Source organism: Scyliorhinus torazame, chromosome 14 (genome assembly GCF_047496885.1).
Source record: "Scyliorhinus torazame isolate Kashiwa2021f chromosome 14, sScyTor2.1, whole genome shotgun sequence".
NCBI classification, from domain to species: domain Eukaryota; kingdom Metazoa; phylum Chordata; class Chondrichthyes; order Carcharhiniformes; family Scyliorhinidae; genus Scyliorhinus; species Scyliorhinus torazame.
In genome coordinates this window covers 208,332,380-208,357,059 of record NC_092720.1, presented here as the reverse complement: position 1 = coordinate 208,357,059, position 24,680 = coordinate 208,332,380, and the positions used below count along the sequence as shown (strand labels likewise).

Genomic DNA, 24,680 nt, shown 5'->3' with positions numbered 1-24,680 from the left:
ATAACCCAGTAACCCCACCCAACACTAAGGGCAATTTTGGACACTAAGGGCAATTTATCATGGCCAATCCACTTAACCTGCACATCTTTGGACTGTGGGAGGAAACCGGAGCACCCGGAGGAAACCCACGCACACACGGGGAGGATGTGCAGACTCCACACAGACAGTGACCCAAGCCGGAATCGAACCTGGGACCCTGGAGCTGTGAAGCGATTGTGCTATCCACAACGCTACCGTGCCCAGTTGCTGTTGTTTTTGTTATGGACACGGAGCCAGTTTATGCTATCGAATAAAATTAGCACCCGTTCCCCCTTTAACGTCTGACTTTCTCGGGTTGCTCAGGCTCCATGCAGGGACATGGATGACCCTCTCCTTGGATACATGGACCGTGCGGCTCTCTCAGGGTCAGTCGGAAGGTCACAGACACTAACAGCCAACATCAGGCAAGTGATCTCTTCCAGCCTGGGGACCAGGTTGTATTATTTACCTGACATCTTGTCATTTATACAATATTGTAGAACAGTTATATAAAAAAGTCTAATACTGTTTGCTGAATAATCACTGAGTGCTGAATTTGGTGCTTTTTGAGTGCGATAGTGAGAGTTTGGTGACCGAGGGAGTTAGGTGAGGAGGGAGTAAGGTGCTCCTTTCATTTTGTTTCCGACATTTCCACAAAGAGTGCGAAGAGAGCCAGGAGTTTACAGGAAGTGTAGCTGACTGGGAGCAGAGTCGGAGGGCGGAGATCTAGTTAGTCCACAGGGCAGCTATATTCTTTAAGGTAAGAGGGGATGGAGGCTAGGCCAGTTACATGCTCCTCCTGTAGGATGTGGGTGGTGAGGGATACCACCAGTGTCCCCACTGACTATACCTGCGGGAAGTGCACCCAACTTCAGCTCCTCAAAGACCGTGTTAGGGAACTGGAGCTGAAGCTGGATGAACTTCGGATCATCCGGGAGGCAGAGGGGGAGATTGAGAAGAGTTACAGGGAGGTAACCACACCCAAGGTACAGGACAAGAATAGCTGGGTTACAGTCAGGGGGAAAAAAACAAACAGGCAGACAGTGCAGGGATCCCTCGTGGCCGTTCCCCTTCAAAACAAGTATACCGTTTTGGATGCTGTTGGGGGGGATGACCTACCGGGGGAAGGCCCTAGCGGTCAGGTCTCTGGCACGGAGTCTGGCTCTGGGGCTCAGAAGGGAAGGGGGGAGAATAGAAAAGCAATAGTTGTAGGAGATTCAATGGTTAGGGGAATAGATAGGAGATTCTGTGGTCGCGAGCGAGACTCCCGGAAGGTATGTTGCCTCCCGGGTGCCAGGGCCAGGGATGTCTCGGATCGTGTCTTCAGGATCCTTAAGGGGGAGGGTGAGCAGCCAGAAGTCGTGGTACACATTGGTACCAACGACATAGGTAGGAAAAGGGGTGTGGAGGTAATAAACAAGTTTAGGGAGTTAGGCTGGAAGTTGAAAGCCAGGACAGACAGAGTTGTCATCTCTGGTTTGTTGCCGGTGCCACGTGATAGCGAGGCTAGGAATAGGGAGAGAGTGCAGTTGAACACGTGGCTGCAGGAATGGTGTAGGAGGGAGGGCTTCAGGTATTTGGATAATTGGAGCGCATTCTGGGGAAGGTGGGACCTGTACAAGCAGGATGGGTTGCATCTGAACCAGAGGGGCACCAATATCCTGGGAGGGAGGTTTGCTAGTACTCTTCGGGAGGGTTTAAACTAATTTGGCAGGGGAATGGGAACCGGATTTGTAGTCCAGCAACTAAGGTAGCCGATATTCAGGACGCCAAAGCATGTAATGAGGCAGTGGGGAAGGGAACACTGACAAAGGAGAGTATTTGCAGGCACGGAGATGGGTTGAAGTGTGTATACTTCAACGCAAGAAGCATCAGGAATAAGGTGGGTGAACTTAAGGCATGGATCAGTACTTGGGACTACGATGTGGTGGCCATCACGGAAACTTGGATAGAAGAGGGGCAGAAATGGTTGTTGGAGGTCCCTGGTTATAGATGTTTCAATAAGATTAGGGAGGGTGGTAAAAGAGGTGGGCGGGGGGTGGCATTATTAATTAGAGATAGTATAACAGCTGCAGAAAGGCAGTTCGAGGAGTATCACCCTATTGAGGTAGTATGGGTTGAAGTCAGAAATAGGAAAGGAGCAGTCACCTTGTTAGGAGTTTTCTATAGGCCCCCCAATAGTAACAGAGATGTGGAGGAACAGATTGGGAAACAGATTTTGGAAAGGTGCAGAAGTCATAGGGTAGTAGTCATGGGCGACTTTAACTTCCCAAATATTGAGTGGAAACTCTTTAGATCAAATAGTTTGGATGGGGTGGTGTTTGTGCAGTGTGTCCAGGAAGCTTTTCTAACACAGTATGTAGATTGTCCGACCAGAGGAGGGGCAATATTGGATTTAGTACTGGGTAATGAACCAGGGCAAGTGATAGATTTGTTAGTGGGGGAGCATTTTGGAGATAGTGACCACAATTCTGTGACTTTCACTTTAGTAATGGAGAGGGATAGGTACGTGCAACAGGGCAAGGTTTACAATTGGGGGAAGGGTAAATACGATGTTGTCAGACAAGAATTGAAGTGCATAAGTTGGGAACATAGGCTGGCAGGGAAGGACACAAGTGAAATGTGGAACTTGTTCAAGGAACAGGTGCTACGTGTCCTTGATATGTATGTCCCTGTCAGGCAGGGAAGAGATGGTCGAGTGAGGGAACCATGGTTGACAAGAGAGGTTAGATGTCTTGTTAAGAGGAAAAAGGTGACTTATGTAAGGCTGAGGAAACAAGGTTTAGACAGGGCATTGGAGGGATACAAGATAGCCAGGAGGGAACTGAAGAAAGGGATTAGGAGAGCTAAGAGAGGGCATGAACAATCTTTGGCGGGTAGGATCAAGGAAAACCCCAAGGCCTTTTACACATATGTGAGAAATATGAGAATGACTAGAGCGAGGGTAGGTCCGATCAAGGACAGTAGCGGGAGATTGTGTATTGAGTCTGAAGAGATAGGAGAGGTCTTGAATGAGTATTTTTCTTCTGTATTTACAAATGAGAGGGGCGATATTGTTGGAGAGGACAGTGTGAAACAGATTGGTAAGCTCGAGGAAATACTTGTCAGGAAGGAAGATGTGTTGGGCATTTTGAAAAACTTGAGGATAGACAAGTCCCCCGGGCCTGACGGGATATATCCAAGGATTCTATGGGAAGCAAGAGATGAAATTGCAGAGCCGTTGGCAATGATCTTTTCGTCCTCACTGTCAACAGGGGTGGTACCAGGGGATTGGAGAGTGGCGAATGTCGTGCCCCTGTTCAAAAAAGGAACTAGGGATAACCCTGGGAATTACAGGCCAGTTAGTCTTACTTCGGTGGTAGGCAAAGTAATGGAAAGGGTACTGAAGGATAGGATTTCTGAGCATCTGGAAAGACACTGCTTGATTAGGGATAGTCAGCACGGATTTGTGAGGGGTAGGTCTTGCCTTACAAATCTTATTGAATTCTTTGAGGAGGTGACCAAGCATGTGGATGAAGGTAAAGCAGTGGATGTAGTGTACATGGATTTTAGTAAGGCATTTGATAAAGTTCCCCATGGTAGGCTTATGCAGAAAGTAAGGAGGCATGGGATAGTGGGAAATTTGGCCAGTTGGATAACGAACTGGCTAACCGATAGAAGTCAGAGAGTGGTGGTGGATGGCAAATATTCAGCCTGGATCCCAGTTACCAGTGGCGTACCGCAGGGATCAGTTCTGGGTCCTCTGCTGTTTGTGATTTTCATTAATGACTTGGATGAGGGAGTTGAAGGGTGGGTCAGTAAATTTGCAGACGATACGAAGATTGGTGGAGTTGTGGATAGTAAGGAGGGCTGTTGTCGGCTGCAAAGAGACATAGATAGGATGCAGAGCTGGGCTGAGAAGTGGCAGATGGAGTTTAACCCTGAAAAGTGTGAGGTTGTCCATTTTGGAAGGACAAATATGAATGCGGAATACAGGGTTAACGGTAGAGTTCTTGGCAATGTGGAGGAGCAGAGAGATCTTGGGGTCTATGTTCATACATCTTTGAAAGTTGCCACTCAAGTGGATAGAGCTGTGAAGAAGGCCTATGGTGTGCTCGCGTTCATTAACAGAGGGATTGAATTTAAGAGCCGTGAGGTGATGATGCAGCTGTACAAAACTTTGGCAAGGCCACATTTGGAGTACTGTGTACAGTTCTGGTCGCCTCATTTTAGGAAGGATGTGGAAGCTCTGGAAAAGGTGCAAAGAAGATTTACCAGGATGTTGCCTGGAATGGAGAGTAGGTCTTACGAGGAAAGGTTGAGGGTGCTAGGCCTTTTCTCATTAGAGCGGAGAAGGATGAGGGGCGACTTGATAGAGGTTTATAAGATGATCAGGGGAATAGATAGAGTAGACAGTCAGAGACTTTTTCCCCGGGTGGAAAAAGGGGACATAAATTTAAGGTGAAAGGTGGAAGATATAGGAGGGATATCAGAGGTAGGTTCTTTACCCAGAGAGTAGTGGGGGCATGGAATGCACTGCCTGTGGAAGTAGTTGAGTCGGAAGCATTAGGGACCTTCAAGCAGCTATTGGATACGTACATGGATGACGGTAAAATGATATAGTGTAGATTTATTTGTTCTTAAGGGCAGCACGGTAGCATTGTGGATAGCGCAAATGCTTCACAGCTCCATGGTCCCAGGTTCGATTCCGGCTTGGGTCATTGTCTGTGCGGAGTCTGCACGTCCTCCCCGTGTCTGCGTGGGTTTCCTCCGGGTGCTCTGGTTTCCTCCCACAGTCCAAAGATGTGCGGGTTAGGTGAATTGGCCAATGATAAATTGCCCTTAATGTCCAAATTGCCCTTGGTGTTGGGTGGAGGTGTTGAGTTTGGGTATGGTGCTCTTTCCAAGAGCCGGTGCAGACTCAAAGGGCCGAATGGCCTCCTTCTGCACTGTAAATTCAATGATAATCTATGATTAATCTAGGACAAAGGTTCGGCACAACATCGTGGGCCGCAGGGCCTGTTCTGTGCTGTATTTTCTATGTTCTATGTTCTATGTTTAATCACAACCATAAAGATGGCTATTATAAAATACTCGTCCGTGAACGAGACTCCGAGTTTTCATGGCCTGATGGACAACAACAAAGAAATAAATCCCTAAGAACACTATACTGAGTTATTTCAGTAAATAATGAAAAATCAGAACATAATTCGAAGGCTTTTTGAAAGGAAACTCTGCAGAGAAAGAACATGTCCTACCTTCTCTTCCGACAAGCTTCCTCCTGAAAGAAATGAATGGGGAACAGTGAGGATGACTGTAACAGATTCCAGGAGGAGTTAGACAGGCTGGTGAAATGAGCAGACTCAGAGCAATGAGATTTCACACGTAGGTGTGAAGTGATGGATTTTGGAAGGAAGGTTGTGGAGAGTCAAATAAACTGGAACTGAGCATCACAGTTCAAAGTTTACAGACACAGTGACTCTCACACACCGTACCAGACACACCCACACACTCACAATATGGAACTGGAACTAGATTACAATGGGAGTTCCAGGAGAAAATTAAATTTGGGCAAAACAAAGATCTAGAAAATTCATCCTCAGGAGGTGACATGTATTCCCAGGAATCTGCAGACAGTGTGGAAACCGTTAGTTCCCAACAGCAGAACAGTTCAGGAAGGGAAACAATTTCAGTTGAATTCCGCTTCTCTTATGTCAGTAAATTCTATATTTATTTCACAATTATCATCAGTTATCTGAGGTGTGCCACATCTCAAACAATGATGAATCAGACTATTTAAGGGAGATAAATCACTTGGTGGCATGGTATTCCGAAAACAACCTCTCTCTAAATGTCGGAAATGCCAAGGAACTGCGACTTCAGGAAGCGTAGCACGACTCACACTCACACTCCTGTCTGCATCAATGGCTCTGAAGTGAGATGGCCGATAGGTTAAAGTTCCTGGCGATCACCATCACCAACAGTCTGTCCTGGTCTAGTCACGTTGATGCAACAGTCAAGAAAGCCCAACAATATCTCTACTTTCTACGGAAGCTCAAGAAATTCGGCCTGTCTGTATCGACTCTAACAAACGTCTACAGATGTGCCATAGAGAGCATCCTATCTGGCTGCATTACAGATTGGAATGGGAACTGCTCGGTCCAAGATCACAAGAAACTGTAGAGTGTGGAGAACTCAGCCCAACGCATCACACAAACTTGCCACCCCCACATTGATTCTGCCTACACCTCCCGCTGCCTCAGGAAGGCAGACAGCATTATCAGAGACCCCTCCCACCCAGGCGTTGCCTTCTTCCAGGCCCTTACATCAGGCAAGTCTGAAGACATAGGAACAGTTCCTCCCCACAGCTACTAGACTCTTCAACGACTCCCCTCGGACTGATCTGATACCTGTAAGAACACTATTTACGATACCCTATGCTACTCTTGCTCATGTATTTGCTTTGCTTGGCCCCTTATTCCACACTGTAACCAATCACTGTTCATGTACCATTTGTCAATACACTCTGTTGATTATAATTTTTGTCTCCTATGTGCGTACTGTGTACGTTCCCTTGGCCGCAGAAAAATACTTTTCACTGTACTTTGGTACATGTGACAATAAAAATGTGACAATCAAGTTACTTTGTAATTGTGAAGTTTCACTGAACTGACCCGCAATATATTCCCTCACCTTCAAAAATATCAGCTCGTCTTTTTGCTCCATCTGTTTCTGAATCTTTGAGAGTTTCTCCTCAATAGAATTTAAATTCTCCTGAATCTCTCGAAGGTTTTTCTCCATTGTTTCTAGAATCCTCTCCTCTTCTTCCCTGAGATCTCTGAGTAAACGCTGCTCTTTCTCAGTGAGAATCTGGTGCATTTTACTGAACTCGGATGTGATGTGGGTCTGCAGACTGCTCGATTGTTCCTACCAAATGAAATGTGAAACATAATTAATGTCCCGCGATAAAGGGAACAAAACTAACCGAGATCCCAGAAAATCAGCACAGGGAGACCTTACCCTAACTTCAGAAATCTTCCCTTTCTGTTTCAGTTCCGTTTCGAGAAACTCCGATTTCTTCACTGTGAGAGAATCTAAGGAAGATTTCAGCTGATCCTGAGATTGGGAGTAAAAATCACAGAATGAAAGTGTTAGACCATAAAAATGTGATAAAACTGATCGGTTTATAAAATATTTCCCCTTTACCTTGTAGATTTCAGCAGCTTCTCTAACCGGAAGGAAGCGGTGATCTCTGTGTTCCCGTGAACCAGCACAATTCACACAGATCAATTTCTTGTCAGTTTCACAAAACAGCTTCAGTTCTTCCTGATGTTCCTCACAGTGAAGTTTACTTTCCTTCTCTTTCCGATTCAGATTTAATTTTCGTGTTTTCTCGGCCAGATTCGCTAAGGCCCGATTTATCCTGAGGTTTCTTTCCGGAAACTCCTCTCTACATACCGGGCAGGAGTTTATCTCCTTCTTTTCCCAACACTGGGAGATACAGGAGCGGCAGAAGTTGTGTCCACAATCCAGTATTACCGGATCAGTGAATAAATCAAGACAAATGGGACAAACTGCCTCCTCGGCCAAACTCTGGACCTGCTGTCGGAGAGCCATGTTCACACTCAGCACTTCCTGATTCAAACTGGTTTCGCTTTTGGGTGTTACTGCATGCCTACACATCTTCAGTTCCGCGATTTGCTGATGACCTTCGCTGCGATACTCAAGATAAATATCACAAACTGCTCTATGTGATCTCGACTTTCACACGAGTTGATTAATCCTCGCGCAGTGTGAAGAATAAACTGGGTCAAAGTCCAGAGGGGAAAAATGGAACCCTTTTGGGCTCCAGGAATGTTGACAGGGAGAGAGAGGGGGAGTGGTTGGGGGGGGGGGGGGGGGCGGGGGGGAGTCGATGTTGCATTGCCCATTGCATTGCCCATGTCTCCAGCCTGAACTCGCTGCCGAATAAAAAGCCTCTGGTGAAACAAGGTGCAAGTTCCATGAACGGGATTGTGTTCAGAATTGTCGCGCTCGACCTGGGACAGGAAGTGCCACAAATGTCAAAGTGTAATTTTCATAACGGCGACAGAGAAGATCTTTAAAGGGTTTGAACCTGAGGTTTGATGTTATTTGCCAGCAAGTGAAGTCCTGCGGTTTTGCAGCGCATTCCACTAACCCCGCCCGTCTCAAAGCGCCTCCTGTCCGATTCAATATTTTAGAAGCGGAGACCTTATTGCAAAGTGCGGTAACGCATTAGCAATGTGACTACAAAGCAGGGTTATGTGTTGAGGACTGTTCTTCACAGAGAGTGGGGAGAATGGGGAACTCGCTGTCACAGGCATTGATTCAGGGAGAGAGAGTTGACACATTGACAGCGACACTCGAATTCCAAGATGACTTTGTATCGCACAGAATGAACACGAAGCTTGTTTTTTTTTATCTGTTTGAGGAAATTAAGGTCATGTTTGAAAATAGAAAACAAAATCTTCAGATCCTCAAAGACTGGATCAGGAACCTTGTATCTGTGAATTCACATCTCAGACAGGGCTGCCCTCCCAGGCATTGAGAAAGTACATTCCAGCTGTGGGGGGAAGAATGTGGGGCAGACCAATGGAAAATGGGAGGGGCTGAAAACCACATCCCAAAGGGATAGATAATGAAAACACAAAGTGCTGGCAAAACCCATCTGTGGAGGGAGAAGCAGAGTTTTTTTCTGTTATGAAGCCCAGTTGTATATTTGAGAGCATATTCTCACTGTAGAATTTGATAATTTTATGTACAGACAATAATAATGGCGAGGGACAGTAAAACAAGTCTTTCAAGTCTCTCCTGGAGTCTCCATGGTGCGCACACTTCCAGAGCATCACTCGCTGAGCTTTCGTGTTATCAGTTCAAATGATCGAGTCTGGCTGACTGCTGGCGGCTCTCCCCTCAGTGCAGGCTCGCTTTTAAAGAGACACAAGGCAGATTCCAGTCTGACAGCCCCGTCACTTCATTACAGTCCGCAGCCCCCTGTGCTCAAATCCCTCGTCAGTTTCTTTTAAAAAATATATATTTTATTAAAGTTTTTCGATCAACCAAGAATTTTCAATTTTTACAACTTGTAACAATATATACATTGATCGTTTTTAAAATAATATATTAACTAATGGCAAGTGCCATCAACAAATAATAAACAAAAAGAAATAATAACATTGAGAAAATAAATATGAGCATCTAATATATAACACCACACAAAAAAATCCCGAAGACCCAAATTCAACCCCCCCCCCCCCCCCCGCCCGGGTTGCTGCTGCTATCTTTCCTATTTTCCCTTATCGCTCTGCAAGATAGTCGAGGAATGGTTGCCACCGCCTGGTGAACCCCTGAGCCGAATCTCTTAGTGCAGACTTTATCCGCTCCAGTTTTATAAACCCTGCCATGTCGTTTATCCAGGCCTCCACGCCCGGGGGTTTAGCTTCTTTCCACAAAAGTAGAATCCTTCGCCGGGCTACTAGGGACGCAAAGGCCAAAACATCGGCCTCTCTCGCCTCCTGCACTCCCGGCTCATCTGCAACCCTAAATATAGCCAACCCCCAGCTTGGTTCGACCCGGGCCCCCACCACCTTTGAAATCACCTTTGCCACACCAACCCAGAACCCGTGTAATACCGGATATGACCAAAACATGTGGGTGTGGTTCGCCGGGCTTCCCGCGCACCTCCCACACCTATCCTCTACCCCAAAAAACCTGCTCAATCTTGCTCCCGTCATATGCGCCCTGTGTAGAACCTTGAATTGGATAAGGCCGAGCCTGGCACACGAGGACGAGGAATTTACCCTACTTAGGGCATCTGCCCACAGCCCCTCCTCAATCTCTTCCCCCAGCTCCTCCTCCCATTTTCCTTTCAGCTCCTCTACCATCGTCTCCCCCTCGTCTCTCATTTCCCTATATATATCTGACACCCTACCATCACCCACCCATGCCCCCCGAAATCACTCTGTCCTGGATCCCTTGCGCCGGGAGGTGCAGAAATTCCCTCACCTGTTGCCTCACAAATGCCCTCACTTGCATATACCGAAATGCATTCCCAGGTGGCAACCCGTATTTGTCTGTCAGTGCTCCCAGACTCGCGAACGTCCCGTCCAAGAACAAGTCCTTCAGCTTCGTAATTCCTGCTCGCTGCCAAGATTGAAATCCCCCATCTATCCTTCCCAGGACGAACCTGTGGTTGTTCCTTATCGGGGACCACACTGAGGCACCCGTCACTCCCCTATGTCGTCTCCACTGCCCCCAAGTCTTCAGAGTCGCCACCACCACTGGGTTTGTGGTGTATTTTTTCAGGGAGAACGATAACGGCACCATCGCCAGTGCTTTTAAGCTAGTTCCCCTACAGGACGCCATCTCCAGCCTTTTCCACGCCGCTCCTTCTTCTTCCCTCATCCACTTACATATCATAGATACGTTGGTGGCCCAATAATAATCACTCAGACTTGGCAGTGCCAGTCCCCCTCTATCCCTACTGCGCTCCAGGATCCCCCTCTTTACCCTTGGGGTCTTTCCGGCCCACACAAAGCTCATGATACTTCTGTCCACCTTCTTAAAAAAGGCCTTTGTAATCAGTATGGGGAGGCACTGAAACACAAAAAGAAACCTCGGGAGGACCACCATTTTAACCGCCTGCACCCTGCCCGCCAATGACAGGGGCATCATGTCCCACCTCTTAAAGTCCTCCTCCATCTGCTCTACCAGTCGTGTCAAGTTAAGCTTCCGCAAGGTTCCCCAGTTCCTGGCCACCTGGATCCCTAAATACCGGAAATCTCTTGTTACCCTCCTCAACGGCAGATCGTCTATTCCCCTGCCCTGTTCCCCGGGGTGCATCACAAACAGTTCACTCTTCCCCTTATTCAAATTGTATCCCGAAAACTCTCCAAACTCCCTGAGTGTCTGCATTATCTCAGGCATCCCCTCCACTGAGTCCGCGACATATAACAACAAATCATCCGCGTACAATGACACCCAATGTTCTTCTCCTCCTCTAAGTACCCCTCTCCACTTCCTAGAACCCCTCAGCGCTATGGCCAATGGCTCAATTGCCAACGCAAGCAGTAACGGGGACAGGGGGCACCCCTGTCTTGTGCCCCTATATAATCGGAAGTAGTCGGATCGTTGCCTGTTTGTAGTCACACTTGCCACCGGGGCCCCGTACAGGAGCTGAACCCATCTAATGAACCCCTCTCCAAATCCAAATCTCTTCAGTACCTCCCACAGGTAGTCCCACTCCACTCTATCAAATGCCTTCTCTGCATCCATAGCCACCACTATCTCCGCCTCCCCTTCCGGTGGGGGCATCATCATCACCCCCAACAACCTTTGTATATTGGTATTCAATTGCCTCCCTTTAACAAACCCTGTTTGGTCACCATGCACCACCCCAGGGACACAGTCCTCCATCCTTGCTGCCATCACTTTGGCCAATAACTTGGAATCTAAGTTCAGGAGGGAGATAGGCCTGTATCACCCGCACTGCAGCGGGTCTTTGTCTCTTTTCAGGATCAGCGATATCGTCGCCTCCGACGTCGTCGGGGGTAGTGTCCCCCTTTCCTTCGCCTCATTGAAGGTTCTTGTCAGAAGTGGGGCCAGCAGGTCCACATATTTCCTATAAAATTTCACCGGGAACCCATCTGGTCCCGGGGCCTTCCCTGCCTGCATGTTACCGATTCCTTTTACCACCTCCTCCACCTCAATCTGCGCTCCTAGTCCTGTCATCTCCTGCTCCTCAACCTTCAGGAACTCCAACTGGTCTAGGAAATGCATCATTCCCTCTTTCCCTTCTGGGGGTTGGGCCTTATACAGCCTCTCTTAGAATACCTTAAACACCCCGTTCACCCTCTCCGCTCTCTGTTCCATCCTTCCCTCCTTGTCTCTAACCCCTCCGATCTCTCTCGCCGCCCCCCTCTTCCTAAGTTGTTGGGCCAGCAGTCGGCTCGCCTTCTCTCCGTATTCAAACTGTACTCCCTGTGCCTTCCTCCATTACGTCTCCGCCTTACCCGTGGTCAACAAGTCAAAGTCTGTATGTAGTCTCCGTCTTTCCCTGTATAGCCCTTCGTCCGGAGCCTCCGCATATTGCCTATCCACCCTCAGAATCTCCTCCATCAGTCTCTCCCTTTCTTTACCCTCTTGTTTCCCCTTATGCGCCCTTATGAAGATCAGCTCCCCTCTAACCACTGCCTTCAACACCTCCCAGACTACTCCCACCTGGACCTCTCCGTCATCATTGACCTCTAGGTATCTTTCAATACATCCCCTCACCCTTCCACATACCCCCTCGTCTGCCAACAGTCCCATGTCCAATCTCCAAAGTGGACGCTGCTCCTTTTCCTCACCTAGTTCCAGATCTACCCAATGTGGGGCATGATCTGAAATGGCTATAGCCGAATACTTTGTTCCTGCCACCTTTGGGATCAGCGCCCTTCCCAGGACAAAGAAGTCTATCCGGGAGTACACTTTATGGACGTGGGAGAAGAAGGAAAACTCTTTACTCCTCGGTCTAGTAAATCTCCAGGGATCCACTCCTCCCATCTGCTCCATAAAGCCCTTAAGCACCTTGGCCGCTGCCGGCCTCCTCCCAGTCCTAGATCTGGACCGGTCCAACCCTGGGTCCAGCACCATGTTGAAGTTCCCCCCCATTACCAACTTTCCCATCTCCAGGTCCGGGATGCGCCCCAACATACGCTTCATAAAGTTCGCATCATCCCAGTTCGGGGCATAAACGTTCAGCAGCACCACCGCTTCACAGTGCAACCTGCCACTCACCATCACGTACCTACACCCACTGTCCACCACTATGGTCTTCGCCTCAAACGATACCCGTTTCCCCACCAGTATTGCCACCCCTCTATTTTTTGCATCCAAGCCCGAGTGGAATACCTGTCCCACCCATCCTTTTCTTAATCTGACGTGATCCGCCAGTTTCAGGTGCGTCTCCTGAAGCATGACCACGTCTGCCTTTAGTTTCTTTAGGTGCGCAAATACCCTTGCCCTCTTAATCGGCCCATTCAACCCTCTCACGTTCCACGTGATCAACCAGGTTGGGGGGCTCTTTACCCCCCTCCCATCGTCGACTAGCCATCTCCTTTTTTAAACCAGCTCCTCACCCGGTTCCCACGCATCCGCTTGTCCCCCAGACAGCACCCTCCCATTCCGACCATCCCATCCCGTAACAGCTCCCCCTTCCCCTTAGCAGCAGCAACCCAGTTAATCCCCCCCCCCCCGCTAGATTCCCCTCTCGCTTGATTGCTCCCCCCATATTGCTTCCTGGCGTCAACAAACTCTGGCTGACCTCGGCTTCCCCCGTTTATCCTTAGCCTCCCTGCATGTGAGGCCCCCTCCTTCCTGCGCCCCCTTTTCCCGCCACAGTTTTCATAGCGCGGGAACAAAGCCCGCACTTCCCTGGGAGAAGCAGAGTTAAGGATTCAAGTCGAATGTGACTTCTTTGTGTTTCGAAAGCCGCTTCATTTCCACGATAACGACTTTCTCCCTTTGCGAATAATTCATTGCGAATGCAGTAAGTTTCTGGGCGGTGATGGTGACACAGTGGTTAGCACTGCTGCTTCACAGCGCCTGGGACCCGGGTTCATTTCCCGTTTGGGTCACTGTCTGTGTGGAGTCTGCACCTTCTCCCTGTGTCTGCGTGGGTTTCCTCCGGGTGCACCGGTTTCCTCCCACAAGTCCCGAAAGGTGTGCTTGTTAGGCGAATTGCACATTCTGAATTCTCCCTCAGTGTACCCGAACTGGCGACGGAATATGGCGACTAGGGGCTTTTCACAGTAACATTATTGCAGTGTTAATGTAAGCCTACTTGTGACAATAAAGATTATAAAACTGCTGAGACTGTAGAGATGGTTGATAGCTTTAATTTCCTGGGGGGTCACCATCACCAACAGTCTGTCCTGGTCCACACACGTTGATGCAACAGTCAGGAAAACCCAACAGCATCTCTACTTCCTACGGAAGCTAAAGAAATTCAACATGTCTGCAACGACTCTCACAAACCTCGACAGATGTACCATAGAGAGCATCCTATCTGGCTCCATCACAGCTTGGTGTGGCAACTACTTGGCCCAAGATCGCAAGAACCTGCAGAGTGTGGTGAACTCAACCCAACGCATCACACACGTTTGCCATCCTCCTATTGATTCTTTATACACCTCCTGCTGCCTCAGAAAGGCAGACATTGTCAGAGACCCCTCACTCCCAGGCTTTGCCCTCTACCAGACCCTTTCACTAGGCAGAAGATACAGAGGTCTGAAGACCTGCACATCCAGACATAGGAACAGCTTCTTCCCCACAGCTACTAGACTCCTCAACAACTCCCCCTCGGACTGATCTGTTCCCTGTAAGAACACTATTCACGACGCCCTATGCTGCTCTTGTTTGGCCTTGTTCCACACTGTAACCAATCACGATTTGTTGATGCACCACTGTCAATGTACTCTGTCGATTATTCTTTTGTCTACTATGTACCGTGTACGTTCCCTTGGCAGCAGAAAAATACTTTTCACTGTACTTCGGTGCATGTGACAATAAATATCAATCAATCGTGCATTTTTGACTTTGTCTATATATGTGTTTATGGAACCGACCTCTTCATTCACCTGAGGAAGGAGCTGAGCTCCGAAAGCTAGTGATCCGAAACAAACCTGTTGGACTTTCACCAAGACTTCTTACGGTGCCCATTCAAAACAGCCCGAGAAATGGGGAGTGTCTTTGTAGGTTCACGGATGGGAGGGACCGAACTCCGTCTGTGTTGGATCATATTTTGATTATTGTGCATTTTACACTGGATCTGATTAATTCCACATTCTGAAAATTGATTTCAATCAATTTAATTGTTGGATTATATTCCTTGGCTACCATTGGGGAGGATTTGTTATTACATGTCACTTAATCGGTACAATTGTGTGGGAAATGCAGACACATCAGGATCGCCATTAATGGGTAAGTTTTGACATTTGCCGCAGTATTTAGTTAGATTTAAAACGCGCCACCTCCCCGAATCTGATTGACACCAAAGCAGTGCTGTGTCTCGAGGACAATTTCGGTGCAATAATGGTGGGGAAGAAATGTGTGGATAATTGTGAAACTGAACAGGATCCTTGTCAGTCTGGGTTTCAGTGGCGGGAAGTTCAACTCTCCCCACTGATCTAGTTCCATACCGCGCACGATCAGAGACTAACGCAATCCAATAGAATTGATGGAGTCCGTGCTTGGAACCGAAAATGCCTCCTTATATTATTTTATTATTCATTTAATGAGTTCGCCGTCAACTCTTGTCTCTGTTAAACGTAGTTGTAGTCTAAGAGTTAAATAATCTTGCTGTAAATATTGTTACGATCCCTGGTTGATATTACTTCCGGACAGAATGGCCCCAGAATTGAAGCCCGGCTCAGAAGACCGGAACTTTTACATTTCATTTCGAAAACGGGGAGCAAAAGAGTCGCGGGGCAAACAATTAGCTTTTAACAACAACAGAGAGCATGAAAAGTTTGATTTTAATAATACTTTGTTTAAATCAAATCGAACTTGGGGTTTCTGAGTTGCAATCGTTCTGTTTCAGGTCATTGAGCCTTTAGTGGAGGTGGAACAAGAAACAACAGCAAATAATTTGAATCCACTTTCTCAGACTGACTCTGTATTTCTTCATGTGCTTTAAGGAGAATTTTGCCTCAAACCCCATGAGTGTAAAAGACACTGAATTGTTCTGACACAATATTCTGTACAGTTCAGGGCAGTGAAAATTCCCGAAGAATCATAGAATCCCTGTGAGTTTTCCCATCGAGTCTGCACCAATCCAGTAACCCCACCTATACTTTCAGACACTCAGGGGCAATTTAACGTGTCAAATCCACCTAATCTGCACATCTTTGGACTGTGGGAGGAAACCGGAGGAAACCCAGGCAGACACTGGGAGGAAGTGCAGACTCCGCACAGACACCCAAGGCTGGAATTGAAGCTGGGTCTTTGGCACAGTGATGCAGCAGTGCTAACCACTGTACCACGCTCTAGTGTGTGCTTTAAGATACAGGTCTTGTGAGAAAGACATTTCCCCTTCCCCACCCCCACACAGCCTCAATGAAAAGGAAGCCCCTCTTACCTGGGCCTGTTACCGGGAGGACAATCCCTCCTTCTCCCATTGTTGGCTCCCAATCTGATCTCCCAGTAACCACTCTTGCTGGGTGGGACCGTATCAAGTCTCTTAGCCATGACTTTCACAAGTAGGTCCGCATTCACATTGAGCAGTGAAATGGGTCGATATGATCCGCATTCTGTTATTAAGTCCCCTAACATTCCAGGTGATAATCCTGGTGTGGAAGGGTTTTGTCCACCCCTTCCTGCGGAATCAGCCAGACTAACCTGGTAGTTGCGCCCCTGCAGTCCAGGGTTTCCCTTTGTTCTGGGACCCTCCAAAGTGGCTGCTTGCTGCGCCATCTTGTTCTCTGAACCTGTGGCTTACCCGCTGAAGCCAATCTGGAGACCAACCCTTTCTTCCCTTCGTGTTCCCTTTGTGTTCTTTCTCCCCTCACTCCCCTACTGTCCCTCCCTCCCCCCCCCCCCCCCCCGTGCAATCCCCTCTCCAACCCGCCCTTAGCATTCCCCCCGGCCCTGCCCCCCCCCCCACCTCGACATGCTACGTCCCTACTGGGAGGTGAGCCGCGGCACCCGCTTGCTCTCGCACCTCCTGTGCTAGCTATCCCCTCCCGGGGCTGATCTTACCCCTATCCCATGCCCGCTGACTGCCTGGGGTAGGCTCGCCCTCCGACCCTACGGCCCTTTGGTAGTTCCTACCTCCACTTGCTGAACCGCAACATCTATGTGGTACGCACCCGACGGTGTCCCATGGGCCTCTTCAAAGTGAGTATCTCTGGGATGGTGGATGGTGTTGGAGACGCTGTGACAGGAAAACAGTTTTATTCCCGGACTCGAGCTCCGAGGTGTCTTAACAGTCACTAAATCCATCCAGGGCAGCACCAGGTCTGCTGTCATGGAAATCCACAAATCCTGCCCAGCATCAGCACTTAGTCAGAGAATCCAGCCGATGACTTCACACAGAGTCTCAACGCATCCCAGAAACTTACTGAATCTGCAATGAATTACTCACAAGTACAGAAACCGTCGATATGTAGAAAAGTACACAGGCCAATTTACACACAGCTAGATGCCACAGAACATGAGTTAACCTCTCGTTGACGGTGCTGGTTGAGGGAGGAATGTTGTCCAGGACACCGGGAGAACTCCCCTGCGCCTCTTTACCATGGAATCTGAAGCACCCACTTGAAGCGGACGCGGCCGAGGTTTAATATCTCACCTGAAGGACTGAGCTGGCCGGAGGGAGAATGGAACAAGTTGGGCAATCAGTCTCTCCAACGTTTCCGCCTTTCAAGTCGATCATGTTTGAATTTATCCCAACTTCATTTACCCACCTCAGCTCCACAACCCTGGATACTCTGGGAAGCTGCAATTGTCCCAGTATCCACAGGCTGCAGATGGAGAGAATTCCACATGATTCCTTCACTAAAGGCCGAGATGACCTTTCATCAGTGTTCTGAAACCTGAAACATTAATTGTATTCCCCTCCACAGATGCTGCCTGACCTGCTGAATATTTCCTGCATTTGTGTCTTTATTTCAGATTTCCAACTTCTGCAGTATTTTGCTTTTCTTCCTGAATTATGAAATTGTCTGGGAGGAACCGGCCACATCAGGAAACCCATCGCATCATCTCTCCAGACCTGCTGGGCAAAGAAATATTCCAGAAACAGGTGGGAAACTGCCTGGGCTCCAGTGGTCGGTGTTGTGGAATCCATTAATATAACTGAGCCTGTGCAAGGGTCATGATTATCCAGCTCCTGTGCAGGGGTCATGAGCTAAAATGCAATCCAAGCAAATAGCTGATTCTTACTAATGATGACATCTCCACTCTATCCCCGTAACCCCACCTACCCTCTTTTTGGACACTAAGTGCAATTTATCATGGCCAATCCACCTAACCTGCACATCTTTGGACTGTGGGAGGAAACCGGAACACCCAGAGGAAACCCACGCAGACACTGGGAGAACGTGCAGTCTCCGCACAGACAGTTACCCGAACCCGGAATGGAACCTGGGACCCTGGTGCTGTGAAGCGACAACATTCATACTTAAGAGAACAAGAGAGAAGTAAAACTCAGAGGGGTGTGCAAAATACTGAGAGAAGTAAAACTTAGGCGGGGGGGGGGGGGGGGGGGTGCAAAATACCGAGAAGCTTGTCGCAATTTGCTTTTGAACAGGTGCGCTACAGGTAATTACTTGCCTTGATAATTATAATCTCTCTTAGTTAAATGGATGTGCATAGGATCCTGATTTTTTGTTTGGGGGAGAGGGGTGTCCAAATCATCAAGAATTCTGATTTTATGAAGATCAAAACATAAAAGTTACTGGAAACCTGAAATTTAAAAAAATACCTGTACTGGAAACCCACAAGTTTAAAAAACATTGGCCTAACGCAAAATAAATGAGTGAATATCTGGTAGATCAGTTTTAGGCTAGTAGACATTAAATAGGCAAGCACACTAGCTTGAAGTCACTGACCAGAAGGTTCGGAGTTTGGTCCTTGTTTTGTGTGGGGTTTGTTGATCTTTAGTATGGCACTGTTAAATGTATTTCAATTAGTTTTAAGTGCCCTTGAAATAAGGGAGGAGGTGGAGATGCTGCCCTCTTCCCCCACCTCCCCACTGTTTGATGGTAATCCAGTGCTTCTGCTGGAATGTGTTGCAGCTGTCTGTGCGGAGTATGCACGTTCTCCCCAAGTCTGCCTCGGTTTCCTCCGGGTGCTCCAGTTTCTCCCACAGTCCAAAGATGTGCAGGTTAGGTGGATTGGCCATTCTAAATTGCCCTTAATGTCCAAAAAGTTTAGATGGGGTTACTGAGTTATGGAGATAGGGTGGAGGAGTGGGCTTAGGTAGGGTGCCCTTTCCAAGGGCCGGTGCAGACTCGATGGTCCGAATGGCCTCCTACTGCACTGTAAATTCTATGATTCTATGAAGTGCTAACCACTTTGCATCCATGCGACCCTTACACATCCAATCATGTGTCACCGGGTTTTTGTCAACCCAGGAAACCTTTTTCATAAGTGAGAGGAAGTGAGCTGTTGCTATAATATCCAACACATTTCTCAGGATATTGTGAGATATTCTGCAGTGGTTTTACATCGATCTCCCACTTCGAGAAGGAAATACCTTTATTTTCTTCTCACAATTGATCTTGGACTAACCAAACTATTTCTCAGTGATGAGCTTGTTTGCCTAATTATTTGATTATATAATTTAGACAACACATTACTGCTATGAGAATTATCAGAATCACCAACAGAAACATTTGTGTTGCCACCAATAATAAATTTAATAGAAACAGAAAATGCTGCAAAACTCAACATGTCTGGCAGTATCTGTGGAGAGAGAAACAAAGTTAATGTTTTGAGTCCGGAGTCTCTTCTTCAGAGTTAATAAATGTCAAATATTTTCCAGTAAAATATAACTATTGACTTAGATATACGCCTCCCACACCTACAGATCCTCACACACAATTTGAGATGATTGACGTGTCGTAAATAGTTATAATTCAAACAAACGTTCGTACATGGACTTTTAAGGTTATAGAACTCTTTGTTTACCTGCATCTACCTGAGGATACTTTCAATTTGAGTTTCTATAATCCCTCTTCAGTTTAATTTTATTTAATCTGATAGACATTGATGAGTGTGATACTGACCAGAATGTTTTAATGTCAATTTTCCTCTGGAAACTTTCAATGCTTTAATTCTACAGACCGCATTAATCTCTTCATGAAGGTTTTTTTGGTCAGGTTGCTGAGCAGGTCTGGAACCTGTTCTTCAGCAGAGCCTCACCTTGCATGCCCGCATTTTAGTTACTACACTGGCAGCAAATCAAAGCTGCACCCACTCCACATTGTCCTAGCATCATACCAAGCATACCATCCAATGCAAACCATTCTCGGGCTTTTCAGTAATCTCAGCAAATGATCGGGTGAGAGTCTGCCAGAAGATATTTTCTGCATTTTTCTAATTCCTCTGGTAGTGGCCAGCCCATCAAATGCAATTATCATTTAAAAAACTCGCAGGTCAGAATGCATACATCTTCAAGACAACCCCAGCAATGTAATATCCTCGTCTACACTGCCATGAATTTCATTAACTGAACACCCTATCCCCATAACCCAGTAACCCCACCCAACACTAAGGGCAATTTTTGGACACTATGGGCAATTTAGCATGGCCAATCCACCTAACCCGCACATCTTTGGACTGTGGGAGCAAACCGGAGCACCCGGAGGAAACCCACGCACACACGGGGAGAATGTGCAGACTCCGCACAGACAGTGACCCAAGCCGGGAATCGAACCTGGGACCCTGGAGCTGTGAAGCAATTGTGCTAACCACAATGCTACCGTGCTGCCCTCAGAAATTCATTGGTGTATTTCTTCAAATTGGCTGACATTTGTTTTTATTTCGTCCAGTTCCTTTCCAAATGACTTCAAGAAGACTGAAGAAAAGAAATACTGAAGAAAATGTCAACGTTCACAGTTAAGCAAATTTTTCAACTCTGTTAGACCAAGAAGATGTAAATAGGGCGGAGTTTCCCACAGATTGTGAGCTCCAAAACAGAACTCTCAAGCTTCAGCACTGAAGCTTGTCTTTTCTGAAGCACGTGTTGTCCTGCCTTTCACACTAGTGTCAGGACATTCTAATTCACACTTAAAGGTTCACGTCCACTCAGCAATTTTAATGTTTCATTTTCTTTCTTGTTACAGGAGGTGGCAGTATTTAACATCAAACACCAATTAGTTCCAATGTTTTAGTTTCTTTTGCCCCCCAAATGTCAGCATGTTGTGAAGAACACACGACTTTCACAAAGATTTGAAAGTGTGTCCAATGCAAAGTCTATTCTCAACTGGATTGGGCTACTCCTTCGCATGAGCATGGACTAAGCTGCAAATATCTTCACGTTTGGTCACATTTCCACAGTTTACAAGTTGTGAATACACCTGACACAGACTCAGATACTTCTGGATCATCAGAGGTGGATGATTCGTTGTCCTCTCTGAAGCCGGATGGAACTTAGGGGTGACCTTTATAGAGCTGGAACATGAGTTATAGTGATGGAGAAGTTGAACTCAACTGACCCCAACAAGGTCCCGGCTCAACGGCCCAGTTCCTGGTTGGTCCAGACTTCTGGTGAGACAATGATCTTCCGTGGCCACGATCCAAGTCTTTTTCAGTGCTTGGTGAAGTTACTGTCCCCGGTCATAGGGGAATGGGGAGCAATGAGCATTAACTTAAGCACACCTGATGTAAGGAACTCCTCACACAAATTTATGCGTTCCATCCTGTGCACCAATGCATTTTGGAATTGGAGCAGTTAAACATACTCTTTGCTCAATGTATTAGCTGAGAAAAAGCAAAAGGTTTCTCCACCTCCATCGACCAGAAGCCCACCTTCAACAGTTATCCACATTTGGATTGGTTTGGCTCTCAACGCTAAGACTGGCTTCATCAGCAATCTTGCAAATCGGCTCCTCGGAATTGGCTCACTTTGCAAGCTCGAGTATATCAAAGCTGCGTTGTAGAACAGTGGTAATCCTTGTCACGTTGTTGTTCGCTGTATGTTGAGCAATCTGGAAAGTATCCAGTCTATCACAAATTACCCTGGAAAAGCAAAGTGCTTCAACAATTTAACCGACAGGTAAAGACTGCAAGATTATTCGGCCAGAAGAAATAGTAACAAGAGTGAGCCATTCAGCCCCTCTAGACCGCTCCGCTATTTAATAATAATAATCATTATCAGTGTCACAAGTAGGCTTACATTAACACTGCAATGTAGTTACTGTGAAAATGCCCTCGTCGCCACACACCGACCCCTGTTCGGGTACACTGAGGGAGAATTCAGAATGTCCAATTCACCAAACAAGCACATCTTTCGGGACTTGTGGGAGGAAACCGGAACATAGTGGAGGAAAACTACGCAGGCACAGGGAGAACGTGCAGACTCCGCACAGCCAGTGACCCAAGCCGGGAAGGCACACAATGCCAAGGTACACAATGTAACTACATAAAAGGTCACAGACACTAACAGCCAACATCAGGCAAGTGATCTCTTCCAGCCTGGGAACCAGGTTGTATTATTTATCTATCTATCTATCTATCTCCCATATCACAGCTTTCTGTCCATATCTCAGCTCTCTGCCCATATCATACTCTGTCCATATCACAGCCCACTGTCCATATCACAGCTCTCTGTCCATAACACAGCTCTCTGTCCATATCACAGCTCTCTGTCTATATCACAGCACTCTGTCCACCACACAACTCTCTGTCCATAACACAGCTCTCTGTCCATATCATAGCTCTCGGTCCACCACACAGCTCTCTGTCCATAACACAGCTCTCTGTCCATATCACAGCTCTCTGTCCATAACACAGCACTCTGTCCACCACACAGCTCTCTGTTCATATCACAGTTCTCTGTCCATATCACAGCTCTCTGTCCGTATCACAGTTCTCTGTCCATATCACAGCTTCCTGTCCATAACGCAGATCTCTGTCCATATCACAGCTCTCTGTCCATAACACAGCTCTCTGTCCACCACACAGCTCTCTGTCCATAACACAGCTCTCTGTCCATATCATAGCTTCCTGACAATAACGCAGCTCTCTGTCCTAATCACAACTCTCTGTCCATATCACAGCTCTCTGTCCATATCACAGCTTCCTGTCCATAACACAGCTCTCTGTCCATATCACAGCTCTCTGTCCATAACACATCTCTCTGTCCATATCACAGCTCTCTGTCCATAACACAGCTCTCTGTCCATATCACAGCTCTCTGTCCATAACACAGCTTCCTGTCCATATCACAGCTTCCTGTCCATAACACAGCTTTCTGTCCATAACACAACTCTCTGTGTTCACTGGATCCCTCACAGGGTCAGAGGCCCAAAAAATATCATCAGCTGATGTTGGAAGGACTTGGAGCGTCCTCTATCCTCCAATATCCTGAGCAGTTTCTTCAGAGACAGTGGTGAGAATGTGAAACATGCTGTCACAGTGGATTGATTGAGGCAGAGAGAGTTAATACATTGACATGGAAGCTTGAATTCAAAAATGGCTTTAACACGCACAGAATGTATGTAGAGCTTGTTTTGTATCTGATTGAGACCCCAAACTCTGGATCAGGAATTCTGTGGATTCATGTCTCGCACAATGCCGCCCATCACGAGGAAGTACTTGAGAGGTTATGGGAGTGTCAATGTGAAGTAGAGCAATGGAAATGGGGCAGACTGGAACCGCATTTTATTGGGATCGATTTGGAATCTCTTCCGTGTAACATCCCTCCTCCCAAAGGAGCAGAGAGAACATTCATAGAATCATAGAATCATATAATTTATAATGCAGATGGAGGCCATTCGGCCCATCGAGTCTGCACCGGCCCTTGGAAAGAGCACCCTACCTTATCCCCACACCTCCACCCTATCCCCGTAACCCAGTAGCCTCACCTAACCTTTTTGGACACTAAGGGCAATTTATCATGGCCAATCCACCTAACCTGCACATCTTTGGACTGTGGGAGGAAACCGGAGCACCCGGAGGAAACCCAGGCAGACTCCGCACAGACAGTGACCCAAGCCGGGAATCGAACCTGGGGAACTGGAGCTGTGATGCAACAGTGCTAACCACTGTGCAACCGTGCTGCCCTCTGCTTAATCTATGGCAGGAGGGGTGAGCAAATTGTTAGTATAACATTTTTTTCCTCAAACTCCTTTCACCTGATATCGTTAAAACGTCTTTAACATTCTGACTGGAGATGCTGGGTTTTGTTAAACGGATCAAGGAAATTGCAAATCTGCTGGCTTTCCAAAGGCAATTTTTTTTGTCATGTTCTACGTCCAATTCCCTTCGTGCCTTTTTCATGCGTGGCTTGCTCAGCAGCAAGGGTATCTCACCCGATACAACGTCTGTGTTGAGAAAGTGGCTGACCCCAGCTCTCCTCCACCGAATCACCACTCTATCCAGTAACTTTTAAAATGTCATTTTAAAATGTTGTCATCCCCATACCCGAAACAAGCAGGACTTTCAGATTCCTACACCTTACATCGATCTTTACTACTTAATGAATCCAAATAATATTTCAACCAATCTGCTCCACATTCTGTGGATGTGCAATCACTGTCGAACACGGTAAATGAATCAATGAAAAGCAGACTCATTGCCAGACCGAAGATTCCTGTGACCAGTACATTTCCCTCTGCCTGATCAATATTGTCACCATCCCTTTCTGAACCTCCTGTGTCAAGCTTTGACAAAGAGTCATCGGACTCGAAACGTGAGCTCTTTTCTCTCCCTACAGATGCTGCCAGACCTGCTGAGATTTTCCAGCATTTTCACTTTTGCTCCCGTGTCATGCATCGCCTCGAAAATCCCGTTGTTCCATTTTCAGGGAGTTTACAGAATCACATTGGAAAGACTTGTTAAAACTCTTTGTGCATTCCTGATGGGAACGTAACGCGAAAGGGGGAACGGGGAGACGAGAGTCCACTGTAGGTTGGAAATAAATAACTTGTTTTGTAGCAGTGATATTGTCTGATATC

General features: G+C 47.2%; 1 protein-coding gene across 1 annotated transcript in view; it reads right to left on the bottom strand.

The window, feature by feature from the left end:
- LOC140390418 (zinc-binding protein A33-like) overlaps positions 1-7,851 on the bottom strand; it is a 38,935-nt gene extending 31,084 nt beyond the window's left edge. Inside the window, exons 1-4 of the mRNA XM_072475563.1 lie at positions 7,204-7,851; positions 7,018-7,113; positions 6,691-6,924; positions 5,256-5,278 (exon numbers count right to left, since the gene is read on the bottom strand). Of these exons, the coding sequence (XP_072331664.1) occupies positions 5,256-5,278; positions 6,691-6,924; positions 7,018-7,113; positions 7,204-7,680 (830 nt within the window). The 5' untranslated portion in view covers positions 7,681-7,851. The remainder of the gene's footprint in view (positions 1-5,255; positions 5,279-6,690; positions 6,925-7,017; positions 7,114-7,203) is intronic.
- Between the last annotated feature and the right edge of the window lie 16,829 nt (positions 7,852-24,680).